This window comes from Morone saxatilis, unplaced genomic scaffold (assembly GCF_004916995.1).
Source record: "Morone saxatilis isolate NCDOM2014 unplaced genomic scaffold, NCSU_SB_2.0 Contig11, whole genome shotgun sequence".
In the NCBI taxonomy this organism is placed as follows: domain Eukaryota; kingdom Metazoa; phylum Chordata; class Actinopteri; family Moronidae; genus Morone; species Morone saxatilis.
This window is the reverse complement of record NW_023339663.1, coordinates 25,520,348-25,536,311: the sequence shown is the minus strand read 5'-3', so window position 1 is coordinate 25,536,311 and position 15,964 is coordinate 25,520,348. Positions and strand designations below refer to the sequence as shown.

Below are 15,964 nucleotides of genomic sequence, written 5' to 3'. Positions count from 1 at the left end.
CGCGTTACCAGCGCCTCATGAGCAGGTTTCGGGGTTAGGTTGCCTTGCTCAAGGGCACCTCGGCAGTGCACAGGAGGTGAAACTGGCACCTCTCCAGCTACCAGTCCACACTCGACATTGTGGTCTGTGGGATTTGAACCGGCATCTAATCTATAGGTTACCATAATAGGGGTCAGATGCCTATTAAAGTGTCACAAGATCACAAGGAGGGGTTGAGATGACTAAGTTCTTCTCACCAATCTTAGCTTTTTTTTGTGTTAAATATTGGGTGATATTGCCTATTTGAGCTTAAAACATACAAACAAACAAAAAATTGTAATCAGTGGTTTAATCTTTAGAAATGCAAGTACAAGCAACTTAAAATGGTACTTAAGTACACATGAGTAAATGTACTTTACGTTTACTTTACAACACTAGTAGTCTTTACCACAAACTACAGTAGTTGGTGGCACTGCCCAGAAAAGAGAGATGCAGTGTATATTCATGCAGACTTTTATCAATGGCAGAAAAACAGTGTTAATGTGTGATTCTCTCTCATTAAGTGTTACAAACCTCTCTGTCCTTGCAGGCTGTTCTGGTCTATCAGATACTAAATTATACTGATCACCCAGAGTTGTCCACAACGTTCCACGGTGTTGGTCTGGCCTTCGCTTTGTTCACCTCAGAGTTCTTCAAAGCCTTCCTAATATCTTTGCTGTGGGCTTTAAACCTGCGCACTGCAGTCAGACTGAAGGGTGCCTTCTCTTCAATGGCCTTTCAGAAAGTAATATCCCTCCGGGTGCACAGCGGCATTTCCATGGGAGAGGTAAAGCCTGGGTTACATGCATGAGGGCTGATGCTTGTTAAATACTGTGTTAGCTAACTTAAGATGTGGCTATATATATAAACCAATTTTATCTTTTAACCAACTTCAAAATGTGGTTGTCTTTTCAACATAGACGAGCCGAGCACAAGGAAGTACAGGAAAGGAGAAAGTTGACCAAGGTTCCTAAAGTAGCAGAACTTAGGAAGGCTCAGTTGTTTACCCATTTACAATGTGATTGACTATAATTTCACTCCAAATAATGTTATTATTTTAATGAATAAAAAAGGATTTGAGAATTAGTCATAAAATCACACAACCAGAGCATCCTACATGCACATGTAATTGGGGTTATAGGGGACCTTTTTGCATAATACAATCTCTACCTCTCTCTCTCTCCCGCCCAGATGATTAATGTTTTGACCAACGATGGACACAGAATATTTGAGGCAGTATTGTTTGGGAGCTTCGTGCTGTGTGCCCCAGTCCTCTTTATTGTGTGTATCGTCTATGCCTGCTATATTCTGGGCTACACTGCACTGACTGGAGTCTGCACCTACCTCATCTTCATCCCCATACAGGTTTGTACATTAGAAACTGCACATCATACATGGACGTATTTTTATAAGCAGTGTAAAGTATGGGTTTCCGATTTTTCCTCACACTATTTTTCTGTATTTTAATTAGCTAATAGTAGGCAAATATTTAATGCTTTCCGTGTTATACAGGATATTTTCCTTAAGTAGTTCAGCCACAAGGATAGGCCTAAATTACTATGCTATACTACTATATTTGCTGCTTGTTTTCCATTATCATTAATATTAATATTGTCCTTATTCTGCTTTCAGTTTTTCCTAGCCAAGCTCATTAACACATTCAGATGGAAAGCTATATTGATAACAGACAGCCGTGTTCGCACAATGAATGAGATTCTCAACAGCATCAAACTTATCAAGATGTACGCCTGGGAAGATTCCTTTGAGACAAAGATTGCAGGTATGAAATGGCTGCATGTAGACTCTCTATCAATATCATGTATATTTCCCCTTTGTGTAAACAAAACAACACATTCCATGTTTCATGGTCCAAAATTTTGGATTTCTGTAAGTAAAAAGGAAAATGTGCTCACCTGTATGCAAATCTGGAGATGGTGGAAACTGGCACCATGATGAAGACCTTTAATCGAAACAGTATGTTTTAATTAGCTTTTGAACACATAGCCATTCTGTAGGAGGCACCAGAGGCAGCAGCAGCCACATACTCTCCACCACCATGCCACCTAACCTGCACCTCCTTCCCTAAATGCATGCAAAACAAGTACCATGGGTTAAGCTCCGTTGTGCCTTCTCCTCCACCAGTCCATGCTCTTTCTGTGTGCAGCAATGTGCTTCTTGGCTTCTAGCTTCCTTTGTCAGGAACTGTCCTACTGGTTGAACTCACTTTATTAGAAGTTTCTGCAGCCATCTGACTCTGCAAACTTTTGTTTGGTTTTAAGACTGCTTCTTGACCTCCACCTTGCGCTCATGCACCTGTATTAATATTCATAACATATTTGTTTTGAACATAAATGGCCAATTGTGGGATATGGGGCTTGTCCATCTCTGCACATTGTCCACTTGAATATGATTTTAAAGTATTTTAGTACATAGTATTTTAGTACATTATTTTTGGAGTGGACTCGACAAATGTAAAAACCAATTTTTTTCCAAACCTGTGATGCTGTTTCTCTCATAGGCTTAAGGAAAACTGAGAAGAAACACCTACAGAGTGTCAGCTATGTCCAGAACATCAATACCAGCATCACCAGCATCATTCCCACCCTCGCCACCGTTCTCACCTTCATTGTACACACTTTGGTGGGCCAAAGTCTCAGCACGTCTGATGTGAGTACCACAGCAGTGCAGCGTATACAACCTTTGTCAACATGCCTAGTGTGTGATTTCAGTGGTTAATAGAGATGTATTGAAAAAAAAGGACATAGAGAGAAGTCTGTAAGTCGTTGTACAGAACAGAAAGCTCTGTCTAGTTACAGTATGTAGGGTTCTGAGATATAAAATATGTGTTTTATTGTTATTACACTCTTTTTCCTTTGTTTGTTTGTGTGCACCAGAGAGCATTGTAGTCCATTTAAAACCAATATAAGTCGATGTCAGTGTTGTATGATGTGAGAGAGTCTCTGATTGCTATTCTCTCATTACAGGCCTTTACCACTATTGCCATCTTCAACTCCATGAGGTTTTGCCTGGCTCTGATGCCCCTGTCTGTGAAGTCCCTGGCTGAGGCTGCTGTTTCACTGACACGACTGAGGGTAAACTATTCACTTTGTGTCCTGCACAGTTATTATTATTAGCTGTATTATTCATTACTACTTTTTTGCAGTGACATGATCCAGCAATACAAAGTGCAAGGTTGTAATATCTTACTTCCTTGTGATGGGTAGTGATACGTGAATATGTTTTTTTTTTTTTATCCTTATTTATTTGAAACATAATTTACAGCCTTAACATGTCATGCATTTGGTCTAGGTTTATACTTGCCTTCAAAAGGAACTAATAAATGCTTTTTTCCAGAAACATCATTATATTTCCATTTTTGTAGCAACCATAGACACATCTCAGTGTGTTCAGGGTTTGTCACTGCAACTTTAAATGCCAGCATTAATTGTATTTAGCGCTGTTGTGGATCTTTGCAATTAAACTCTCAACATGAATGCAATGTGTGGCTGTTTCAGAAAATATTGCTGATCCAGAATCCAGAGGCCTACCTGATGCAGAGGGAAGACAGTGACTCAGCCATAATGATGAGAAACGCTACACTTTCATGGACCAAACCATACAGCTCGCCAGACTCGACACCAGGCTCAGCCAATGGGGTGATTGGACACAAAGTGGATGAGATGTCCCAGAATGGGAAGACTGAAACCTTGCCTGCCCTGAGGAACATCTCCTTCACACTGCCTAAGGTGTGCTTTACCATTGATGCAGATGGATGAATGGTTAATGACTGGTTAGATTGGTAAACTTACTCTGTGTTATTTTACTGAAGGGCAACCTGCTTGGTGTCTGTGGGAACGTGGGAAGTGGAAAAACGTCACTGATTTCCAGCATTTTGGAACAGGTTTGTCTTTTTTGCAATTTATTCTCTTTTAACATCATTGCAAGTCTCTGACATAATGTTTGGCAGTATCAGTGTGTTGATGTGGAGAGGAGACAGGGCACTGCTAACTGCAAGAACGGACAGGAAGTGCAGATTTCACTTACAGCACCTTTAACTGATGCTCCTTAACATACAGCGTTTCTCATGCATTTTCTGCATTTTTTGTATTTTAGATGCATCTTCTGCATGGCTCCCTGACAGCTGATGGGACATTTGCCTATGTTTCCCAGCAGGCCTGGATATTCCATGGAACTGTTAAAGAAAACATCCTGATGGGGGAACCATTTGATCAGACCAAGTAATTGATCACTTAACCCACATAAATTATGGTCATTATTTATCAGATAAAAGTGACCTCTGAATATGGAAACAATAGGATATATTATTAACTAAGGGGATACCATATGTAAAGTTAATAAGTTACTACTGTTCTCTTTTGCTCTAGAGACACAGACCTGTAAAATCAGGCTTGGATAGGTCTTCCTTTTAAGGTTATCTCACGTGACAAATGTTAAACTGGGAGAAAGTTCCTCTTATCTCTGTGAGTTTGCATCTGGCAAGGTTGTCAAATAAGAGCAGAAGTCATCTCCGTTATCTGATAGGTTTGTCATTGGGAAGCCTCGCTATGCTGCAAGAGATGGCAAGAAGTGAGACTGCTGACCTGTGTGCAGTATTTTGATGAGTCATGTGTATTTTGATGAGTCAAATGGATAAGTATATAAAAACAATAGTAGCCACTGCTTATGATTACAGATGGTAACAGACAGTATGTGTTCATATTAAATATATCAAGATGCACAAGATGCTGCACGCAAAATCTTACATTTACTGAGGACTGTATTTTGCAGACTTTTTTCCATAATTGATATATCACATTTTTGTTGTTTTTCTTATTGAGTAAACTAAATTAAATAACCAAAATGGTCTTCAGAATAGCCATGTTGAATACAGTATACTTGGCTGTCCCCTGACTTTGCAATTTATTGTTTTCCTCCACAGATACGACAGAGTTGTGGATGTCTGCAACCTCAGAGCTGACCTGACAATCCTCCCATATGGTGATCAGACGGAGGTAGGAACTCTCTGCTGCTGTCTCGACTCCCCAAACTAAATGTTTTTATGTTTCTGAATGATTTCTTAAAAGTGTAGTTGAACCTTTAACACTAACACCCTCTGATGTGTGGTAAGACGCCCTTTGTGGACATGTGGATTCACAAAATGTAAACAATTAATTGATGAGAAGGCCCACTAGCCAGACTGGTGGTCTGTGGCGCTTAGCTGTGTCTGGCTTGGATTTCAGAGAATTGCTCATACAGTCTAGTGCCAAAATAACAAGGCTTTCTTTTAAGTTGTTTCCTCATGAACCACAGCTATCTTGTAGAAATGTTTGGTGGTTTTGAGTAGCGATAGACCAATTAATCAGCTGGCAATTATCTGGCTTCTTGAGATGAGATGAGAAAAAAAATCCATCTAAAACCGCATTGTACTGGTTAAGATAACCAAGATTGTAATGTGCATGGAATAATGGAATTATACATGAGTTTTGATCGGCATTATATATCAGCCATTGGTCAAACAAGAGCAGAAGTCATCTCTGTTATCTGACAGGTTTATCATTGGCAAGCCTCAACATTCTGGTACAGATGTCAAGAAGCCAGACTGCTGACCTGTGTGCAGTATTTAGATGAGTCATGCGATCTATCTGGCATTTATGACTGTTGTTAGGGCTGTAGTTGTGCTGTAACCATTATGTATGAAGTAAATATTGTAGGAAAGGTTAATATACACTAGACCCGCCCTGCTCTCTAAATATAGTCATCTGCATCAGCCATTGAAAAACTCATATCCATTGACCACTAGTTTTAAGCTCCGAGACAATTCAATAAAAGGAAGGAACTTTTTTCCCTCAAGCTGATCATTAGTCTACAACCATTCAAACACTAGATTATGCCATGTTACAGTGTGTGTTATTTGGCTTCTTCTACTAATAAAAACACATAAACATTAGTTGGAACAATCAGTGATTCACATTCCTTGCTTTTTTCCTTGAAGCCCATTTTAGCATTGCATTTTAGTTAATTAATTGTGTCAGTTGTGTTACTTCACACTATGTTCAAGTGCAAATCTTCCATGGAAGTTAATATAAAACTAGATGTTCAGGGAGAAAGAACAATAATCTACTGTGCAAAGTACATTAACTATTGCATTACATAAATCATATTATTCAAGTCTGAGTCAAAACTAATTCACTACAAGTTGAACACCGGGTCTATTGGTTTAACATAACCAACTCTGAAACTCAATTTGGGGTCAATTCCAAGCTAAACTAAGTTTATTTGAAGCTGTGGGTGCTTTGCTGTTTTCACTTTCAGTATCTTCATGCACCTGCACCCTGTGTTTTTGCAAAGATATGTGGAATGTTTATTTTTTATTCTACATTGTTGTAAATTAGAAAAAGTGAAAAGCAGATTTTAAATGTGCCATTCTGCCATTTTTTGTTGGCAGATCGGAGAGAGAGGGCTGAATTTGTCAGGCGGGCAGAAGCAGAGGATCAGTCTGGCCAGAGCTGTTTACTCCAATAAGGACATCTTCCTCCTTGACGATCCGCTGTCTGCTGTGGATGCCCATGTGGGAAAGCACATTTTTGAAGAATGCATTAAGAAGGAGCTGCAGGGAAAATCCGTCATACTGGTTACACACCAGTTGCAGGTAGGGAGATACAGGGAGACACAGTTCTATTGTACAGCAGACAATGAATCCTAAATAGCTAAGAGCTTTATCAAACAAATGTGCAAGCTCATTCATAGTAACATATTCAAAAATAATTTCAGATTAGAAGACCTATACCATCCTATGGTGATAAACCTCAAAGTAAAAGTAAATCACACATCAGAAAGTGGTGTCTGATTGCTGCCGCTAATATTATCTTCATCATGAATTGTGAGCATTGAGTCACTCTTGATAAGAGCGTCTGTGAAATGCCATAAATATATATGGACATGTGCTGTTGGTTAGACCTGTGGCCACAGTGCCGGGATGGTTTTATTGACATGCTTGTCCTTATGTCTGTCAGTATCTGGAGTTCTGTGATGACATTTTGGTGCTGGAGGATGGCGAGGTGCGGGAGGCTGGAGACCACCAGGCCCTGATGAAGGCCAACGGACGCTACGCTCAGCTCATCAGCAACTACCAGATGGAACAGGCCAAAGTAAAAAAAAAAAAAAACTGAACTCAGATGTACTGTAGCTCTGCTATTCTCACCAGTTCTTTAATGTTTTACTAGCTCAAAAACAATAAAAAAAAAGGTTGCCTGTAAAACAAGGGAAAATATGTCTCATAATTTTATTAAAAGTTTTTTTAAGATAAGTTAACGGTTTATCATCTACTTATTTTAAACTTGTCAGCAGCAGACTCAGCAGTATCACTGTGTTTTTGCTTATCATTTACAGACTCAGAAAGAGGAGGATGAAGTGTCACCCCAAGACGCTGCCCAGCTGAAGGAGGTTGAGCTAAGAGATCGCGCAGACAGTGGGATAGTAAACCCAGGTATGGAAACCAGGAAAAAATGTTAATGATCCAAAATAAATTGTACAGTGTTGGATCATTTATGACACCTCAATTCATCTTTATAGACTTCTTAAAATGAAAATAAGGCTGCTGCTCATTACAGACAGTACAAAGACCCCTAAAAGCAGTTCAGAGAGTATAGACAGTCAGAACATAGACAATGGGATATTGTAGGATAGGTTGCAACATACTGTCATACTGTGTGTGGGCTTGTAAAGGAGCCAATATAACCAGCAGGAGGATTTAAAAGGTCCATGGAGGAAACAAAGAGACGTTGGATGAAAGAAGGAGGGGGCAATGATCACAAAGCTTTGTGAAACAATACCAAACAGAGCAACACGCCTGCAGTTCTGACTGTCAATATACATTAACTTAAACATTTAATGCATTTATTAGAGTCTGTAGTAGGGAGATGATTCCTGTCGTGTTATTAATATTTTCCCCACCATCTGTGCTTTCTTTCAGCATTTGACATATCAGATGAAAAGGATGATGGAGTGACAGCTGACCGAAAATGTAAGTCTATAAAATGTTCAGATGTCTAGTTCATATCCAGGCCCATGCTAATGTGGGAAAGCCAAAGTTAAGTGGGCTTGTATGCTTCAACAGAAGCGCTTGTTGAGTTACGCACCTTTCTGACAATGGAATTGGGGGCGGCTGTGTCTGACAATTTATGTAATTTTCTGAAACCGATAATGTCACATTCACAGCCACTTACCACACTGATTGACATGGTGTGTGGAGGTGAGAAAGTAAGCAGGGTTTGAATGTGTCTCTCAAGATCTCCATTTTCATTCTCTACACAGCAATCACCTGTCATTTTTCATGTTTACAACAAACTAAGTGCGCCATTATCCCTGTAATTAAACAATTATCACATCTTGCCCTGTTCTGTGATGCCTGCTTTCCACTCTGCCAGACTGATGCAAATGGAAGTCACTCTAATCGTGTCATGATTCTATAAAATCCTTCCCTTCCCCTTTAGCTGCAGTCGGTGACCAGCTGGTCAGTCAGGAGACGTCCACAGAAGGTTCCGTCTCCTGGAGAGTCTACCATCAATACTGCCAGGCAGCTGGAGGTCTGATACAGCACACACGCTGGCATTGGCATGATTCTGTGCAATAATACACAATTCACACATGCCCAATTCAGTTGATGATGTTTGGTGTGACTGTTTTGCTGCAGGCTACTTCATCACCTTCCTCACTATCCTGAACATCGTCCTGATGATCGGATCTACAGCCTTCAGCAACTGGTGGCTCAGCTTCTGGCTGGGGAAGGGTAATGGGGTGAGAACCACATCTCTCTCTCTCTCTCTCTCTTCTGTTCTCTTCTCTGTCTCGTCTCTGTCTCTCTCTCTCTATCTGTCTCTCACACCTGAACTGTGAATGTGTTCTCAGTGAGTGTGTGACTTCCCACCACTGGAAACAATAAAGACTTATATGCTACAACAAACATGTTGTTTGGACAATCTGAAAGCAGTCAATAGTTCACGTAATATGTGTTACCTAATCTTTCGCAAAACTCACAACCCAGAACCTATGTGACACAAATCGTTTTTGCAGGACAGCCAGGAAGGATATAAACTCTTCCTATACCTACCCTGTGTCTTTATTTAATTCCCATCTCAACTCAGCTTTATCTATATAGCACAACACAGTTGATCATAGTGTCCAGGATAGGTAACACAGTAACATGGCAGGCCACACTATTGTTATCTGACCTTAACGGGTTGTGATGGTGATTTTTATTCAATGCGCACCTAAAGAGAATCTAATGTTTACAAATCATACATTTCACTCTTTTCAGTCTTTTTCATTGTATTTAATTGACCCAATATTCATTACCACGGTATCTACATATATTTGGATTTAATCACATCTCTGTTTGTTATATAGTTATATATATAAATAAATAAATGCCAGCCAAATTATTCTTGTAGATTAAAAAAAAATTGTGTTGATAGATTATCTCTGGCCCTGGTCTCCAGTAACATCATGTATTTTCTCTGTTTTTTTCCGCACTCAATAAGACATCAACTCAGGGCAACATCTCAGAAAACCCAGACCTGTCCTTTTACCAACTTATTTATGGTGTGATGGTGGTTGTCATGGTCACACTTGCCGTCATCAAATGCTTCTTCTACACTCGGGTCACTTTGAATGCCGCCTGCAAATTTCACAACACAATGTTCAAGAAGGTAACCACCAGTCTTCTATAAACAATTTAAACACTCACACTTTACAATTTTAATTTAACCATGTTTACTCATCATAAGTCGATATCAAAATTCTGTTAAAACATCTGATAGTATGCTTAGTGTAACTTCTTTCAAAGCCTGGTAGAAGCCTCAGTAACATGCACTAGCTACCAATGAGCCGCTGTTAACTATTTTGTTTTCCTTTTTCAGATTATCGCAAGTCCCATGACTTTCTTTGACACGACACCAACTGGCCGCATCCTCAACCGCTTCTCCAAAGATCAAGAGGAGGTGGACACCGTGCTTCCCCTCCACATGGACCCTTTCTTGCAGTTTTGCCTGCTAGTCACCTTCACCATTGTCATCATCTCGTCTGTCTTCCCCCCCATGCTGGTAGCTGTGGTTGTCATGGGAGCTTTGTTCACCCTTATTCTCTTGTGAGTTGTTGATAAGTAATAATTTAGGTAGTAGGGACTGTTGGAAAATAGGATCATAGCAATTCATAGTCTGGTTTCGTGCATGAAGGCATGCAACAATTGACAAAAGTTGATTTGAAGTTGAACCTTTTTTTTTTTTTTACTGAATATCAGTTGTGATTCCTCTGCAGTATATTCCAGAGGAGTATCCGTCAGATGAAAAGGATGGAGAACATCAGTCGCTCTCCCTGCATCTCTCTCACCACCTCCACCCTGCAGGGCCTCAGCACCATCCACGCCTACAACATAAGAGACAGCCACATAAAAAAGTAAGATTCCAGAGTTCCTCAAAGTGAAATGCTACATATTTTTGCTGATTTTGTTTTGTTGACCTTTCAGTCTTCCTGAGAATGTCTTTTAATTCTTCTCTGCTTTACATTCATGCAGTGTAAAAGCAACAGGTCATGTTTTAGTCGCAGTTTCTCTGATCCTTTGTATGCATTGTAAATGCTGTTTTATTGATCACTGGAGTATGGCGGTATCGTTCAAAAACCCTGGCCTGTGCTTTGTCATGTTGTAGGTTCAAGTCACTGAATGACATCAACTCCAACCACTATTTACTGTTTCACTCGGGGACACGTTGGCTCTCCTTCTGGCTGGACTTCATGGCTGCGTCTATGACCTTGCTGGTAGCTCTGTTCGTTGTGCTCAGCAAGGAAGAAATCATCAGTCCGGCTTTGAAAGGCCTGGCCATGTCCTACACCATACAGGTAAATTTGTACAGCAAATGGATGGACCTCTGACACATTGCAAGCACCTGCAACATGTGTCTTTATAGACTGTGTTATCCAGTTGACAGGCATGCTTCAGTACGTGGTGAGGCAGGCGACGGAGGTCGAGGCGAGGTTTAACTCAGTGGAGCGGCTGCAGGAATACATCACGGTCAGAATCTAGACTTCTCTGCCTTAGAAAAATAAAGACACAACACCCCTCCTATGCGCTTGCTCACAGTAGTCGTTATTTATTGTGTATAGGATTGTAAGTCTGAGGCCCCCAGACACATAAAGGAGTCTCAAATCCCAGAGGACTGGCCAAAGAGCGGAGCCATCACCTTCCAGGACTATAAGATGAGGTATAGGGAGAATACACCCATTGTCCTGAACGGGCTGGATATCGTCATCAGAGCTGGAGAGAAGCTGGGCATTGTGGGAAGGACAGGCTCTGGTAAGACTCTGACTCGGGTACAGGTGGAGTTTAGTGTAAGAGGGCAATTTCAGAAAATGTCAAGTTAATCTAGACATTAACAATATTGAATAAATAAACTATTAATAGTTATCATAGAGGTAAATTTCGAAGATTGCAGAATACAAACAGAATTCTACGTAGCTTTGACATTAAGTTACTAGAGTTGCAGTGTAATATTGAGCTATAGAATAATAAGGATTAGTCAAATGTGTCATATTACATAATAAAAATACTGTACATGCAGCACATTTAATCACTAAACTTATAGTCTATATCCCTTACTCTATATCTCTCTTACACAATGTGAATGTAGACAACTCTGGTTTGAAGCAGCATGTGTAGGTTCAAATGTGAAAATGAAAGAATCGACAGGGTGTTCTTTTGTTAAGCCATGACTGAAGGGTGCTGAAGGAAACCCTTCCTCTGTAAACCATTAGAGTTACTATTCTTAGATACTCCATGCTTTGTGTGTGTAGGGAAGTCCTCTTTAGGCGTGGCTCTGTTCAGGCTGGTGGAGCCGGCAGCAGGAACCATCCTGATAGACGGAGTGGACATTATGACCATTGGTCTGCAGGATCTGCGCAGCAAATTGTCCATCATCCCCCAGGATCCTGTGCTATTTATTGGCACAGTCAGGTAACCTTAGAAAACCCCTAACTCCACAGAGCTGTGTGTTTACACTGTTCTCACTGTAGTGGGTCACTGGTTAACCAGCTGTGATAATGTGTGTTTGCTCACAGGTACAACCTAGACCCCTTCAATAACTACACCGATGAGGAGATCTGGGCGGCGCTGGAGAAGACTTACATAAAGGACTCAGTATGTTAGCAGTACAATGTGAAGCACAGTACATCAACTGTTTCATTATACAGTAGCGTGTGATCATTTATCCAGACCAGATCTTGTCAGCCAGCATGCAGCTTGTGACTGGTCTATGAATGTTGTCTTTGCAGTCACTTCGGTACAATAGAGACAACAACAACTACTTATGATATTGTAAATTGAAATATTATCCGCATTCAGTAGAAGTTGCAGCAGTGGTCTTGTAGTAGCTGTCTTGGTGGTGTAGCAGTGTTATGGAATCCTTGTTTTAAATATAATATTAACAGTCATTTTTACAGAAGCACTCATGTACTTCAAAATACTCATACTAATAGAAAAATGCACCTTTTGAGTGTAATGCAAACTATTGGATTAATATTACTGATACACTATGTGTAAATACCATTTTACTGAGGTGGAGCTAGTTTTGACTATTTAATTAACCTACTGTTTGGTAGTTACATTTAGAGCGACGCATTATATTTTAATTTTAAATGTTTTATACATATTCATCTGAAAAGTATCAGTAACTCTCAAAATAATGTAGTGGAGTAAAAAACATACAATATTTCCTGCTGAAATGTAAAAGTATCATAAAATAAAGCTGTAAAGTAAGTAGTAAAGTAGTACCTCAAATTTGTACTTAAGTACAGTACTTACTTACTAGTAAACACTGCACACACTCTTCTCATCTAACTCTCAGCAAAAAAGTGAAAGTGTATTTGTCAAAATGTCAAACTCTTCCATTAATGGGCTAAGTAGTGCTATGAATATTGTTTTGTTTCCTCAGATCTCCAGACTGGAGGGGAAACTACAGGCGCAGGTGCTGGAGAATGGAGAAAACTTCTCAGTAGGAGAAAGACAACTGATGTGTATGGCCAGAGCACTACTCCGCAACTCCAAGGTTTGCACATGTGTCCACCTCTTCAGATTCCTTTTGATTTGCACACTTTCTAATTTTGCTGCTTCTGAACAGCCAGTGGATTACTACAGCCATATGTGTGTTGCAACACCAGTCAAATTTAGTAACTGCTTGTGCTCGCATGTGCTTTATTCACATTTGCATCAATTCATCATCAATGACTTTGGCTCTTTGGCTACTATGATTACTTGCTGTGCACTCTTTTACTATATCATTACTATTCTCTATTTTCTTGTTCAGTTTTAAATCTTAATCTGTACAGTTACAACTAATTTCCCCCTAAACCCTCTCTACCCTATGTAATCTTAAAGGTCCAGTGTGTAACATTTAGGAGGATCTATTGGCAGACGTAGAATATAATATTCATAGGTAAGTATGTAGATGGCCTTTTGTGTTATTGTTATCTTGATTCACTGTAGTTTCTCCTTCACGTTCGGAAGACTGAGCTGTACTCTAATGGTTGCAATCTGCAACTTTCTGCCAGATGCCTCTAACTTATACACACTGGTCCGTTAACTCGCCCACTTCTTAGCCACTCTTCTCATCCACACAAACTGTCTCTACTGTTTTCCAACAGATCATTATTTTGGATGAGGCAACAGCATCCATCGATGCGGAGACAGACACCTTAATTCAGAACACCATCAAAGAAGCTTTCCAGAGGTGTACCATGCTCACCATCGCCCATCGTATTAACACTGTGATGAACGCCGATCGTATTCTGGTCATGGACAACGGAGAGGTGACAAACGAACCTAGAAATATGCAAAGATAAAGTTTGTGTGATCCTAAACCTCAAACTTACAGTAAGCGTTCTGTCCGACAGGCGGCAGAGTTCGACAGTCCAGATGTGCTGAAGCAAAGACCGGACTCTATGTTCTCCTCACTCCTGACTGCCGCTAACACTGTGAACACCTGAAGAGGGCCCATGACACCACAGCACCACTACACAGTAACAGCAGAGATGGAGTTCGATATTAATGCAAACATTGTTGTTGTGTAAATATTAGAAGTATTTTTTATCCCTCCTGTCTGCTTAAAGAACATTTTTTGTGGAAGTCAATATGATTTGTTATGTATACTGTATTTAAAACACATTATTTATTTACTTTTATTGAGTCATTGTTTGCTGCTATTGCAAATTACTATATATGAAGTTTTGATCTGTTGTGTGAATATGCACGGTATATGCATTTGCAATGTCAAAGAAATAATTTTTATCAAAAGTACCTGTAAATGAAAAATATAACTAATGTAACAGAGTTTAGTGGCAATAAATGATGGAAATTTGTAAGTTTTGTTTTGTGTTTGCTGCAATAACACATTTCTCCTTTTCCTCATCTGCACTCGTAATGTGCATTTAAAAAGTGTCTAAAATCGTCAAAGACATTACTAGTCTTGTATGTTATAATTAGCACTTAGTGATGCTTGTTGCTTATTTTTTGCTATAGGGCTGCTTATTTAGCAATAACAGTTTTTTTCTTCACCAATTGACGCACCACCCCCATAAGCTTCCGTGAAACCGTTAGAAAGCGCTGATGGCAACTGCGGCTAATGCTTGATAGTTGTGCAAAGTCAGTAAATTTGTTGGAGGATCAGCTCATAGAAGAAGTTTGCTACCACAGTTGTGGCTCTTTTAAAAGAGAATTTCACACATATGGGCATCAAATCCAGCCAGTGTCTTATAAAGAAGAAGATTTTGTGCTGTGAAATCCCTTTAAGGCATGACGTTCCTTTCAGATGTGGTTATTGTGTTTTCGTGGTGAGGTCCTGTCCCTAGCCTGCCCTTTTAAATCCTCCTTTATCTTTCTACTCTCCATCCTCTCACCTTCCACTCATGACAGAAACGATGAGGATACACAATATACATATTAGGATATATAATCTTTACACATGAAGATATAAATGGATGACACACTTTAAAAAAGCACATTAAGAGCTAATCTAATGAGCACTTCACACTCAAACATGTCTCTTGTTGCACAGAACTTCACTTAGGTGAAAAATAGTCTTATAATTTAGTTTATTGCTTAGTTTGAAGTCTTTAGACAGATTGTAATTAGCTTCATATAATTCTTATTATGAAAGATTTGTTATGTTGATTTAACCTTTAAAAGAATCATTTTGTTAAGCAACAAATAAACAACAGGTTCTAAAATGAACCCTCTGAAATAGTTCTAACCTTCTGAGGGTACCATACGTACCACGCTATTAACCATTAAAACTTCTATATAGAACCACCTATTCTTTTCAAAGGCCTTTGAAACAAGCGAAAAAATACACTTCTGTAACGTCTGGAGCTTTGGCAAAAATCTTGCTCTTTGTCACCAACTTCAGCTGCCATCTGACTTAAGGACACATGATGGCACCAGAGTTGTGTTTGTTTTTGGGTTAGGATAATTATTCATTTTTCCTCATCTCTGTTTCTTTTATTAAAGTTTCCTTGTCAAAATAAACATGCATGCAACGGCTTACATTTTCTGTCAAAGAATGCTAGATGTATAATAAATGAAAAACATTTGATACCTCTATAAAGTAAATTACCATCTAGAAAACAATGCCACTTTTTAAGCATTTGTTGAAAACCTGCCCAAGAAGGGTTTATTTGTTATACAAGATCATTATATTTGAAAAAAAAAAAACATCCTGGAAAACATGGTATGTAATAGTATACACCATACAAACAAGAAGTAAGGAAATTAGGGAAATCAAAAACGAAGAAAGGCGTGTGCAGTGCAAAAAACAGTGAAATGGCTTTAAAGCTACTGATAGCACTGCAGCTCTTTTATGTCATCTGGTTTTAGTGTTTCACACACAGTGGTGGCCTTCATGGA

General features: G+C 39.5%; 1 protein-coding gene across 1 annotated transcript in view; it reads left to right on the top strand.

Moving 5' to 3' along the window:
- The window catches only part of abcc12 (ATP-binding cassette, sub-family C (CFTR/MRP), member 12), a 16,344-nt gene extending 1,938 nt beyond the window's left edge, over positions 1-14,406 (top strand). The window contains exons 5-30 of the mRNA XM_035681956.1: positions 569-805; positions 1,210-1,383; positions 1,651-1,798; positions 2,537-2,685; positions 3,003-3,110; positions 3,534-3,764; positions 3,848-3,919; positions 4,132-4,256; positions 4,958-5,030; positions 6,464-6,667; positions 7,032-7,166; positions 7,408-7,504; positions 7,991-8,041; positions 8,511-8,603; positions 8,711-8,814; positions 9,558-9,725; positions 9,936-10,162; positions 10,333-10,470; positions 10,722-10,911; positions 10,994-11,083; positions 11,176-11,365; positions 11,863-12,022; positions 12,127-12,205; positions 12,999-13,112; positions 13,708-13,872; positions 13,957-14,406. Of these exons, the coding sequence (XP_035537849.1) occupies positions 569-805; positions 1,210-1,383; positions 1,651-1,798; positions 2,537-2,685; positions 3,003-3,110; positions 3,534-3,764; positions 3,848-3,919; positions 4,132-4,256; positions 4,958-5,030; positions 6,464-6,667; positions 7,032-7,166; positions 7,408-7,504; positions 7,991-8,041; positions 8,511-8,603; positions 8,711-8,814; positions 9,558-9,725; positions 9,936-10,162; positions 10,333-10,470; positions 10,722-10,911; positions 10,994-11,083; positions 11,176-11,365; positions 11,863-12,022; positions 12,127-12,205; positions 12,999-13,112; positions 13,708-13,872; positions 13,957-14,049 (3,615 nt within the window). The 3' untranslated portion in view covers positions 14,050-14,406. The remainder of the gene's footprint in view (positions 1-568; positions 806-1,209; positions 1,384-1,650; positions 1,799-2,536; positions 2,686-3,002; positions 3,111-3,533; positions 3,765-3,847; positions 3,920-4,131; positions 4,257-4,957; positions 5,031-6,463; positions 6,668-7,031; positions 7,167-7,407; positions 7,505-7,990; positions 8,042-8,510; positions 8,604-8,710; positions 8,815-9,557; positions 9,726-9,935; positions 10,163-10,332; positions 10,471-10,721; positions 10,912-10,993; positions 11,084-11,175; positions 11,366-11,862; positions 12,023-12,126; positions 12,206-12,998; positions 13,113-13,707; positions 13,873-13,956) is intronic.
- The last annotated feature ends 1,558 nt before the right edge of the window (positions 14,407-15,964 follow it).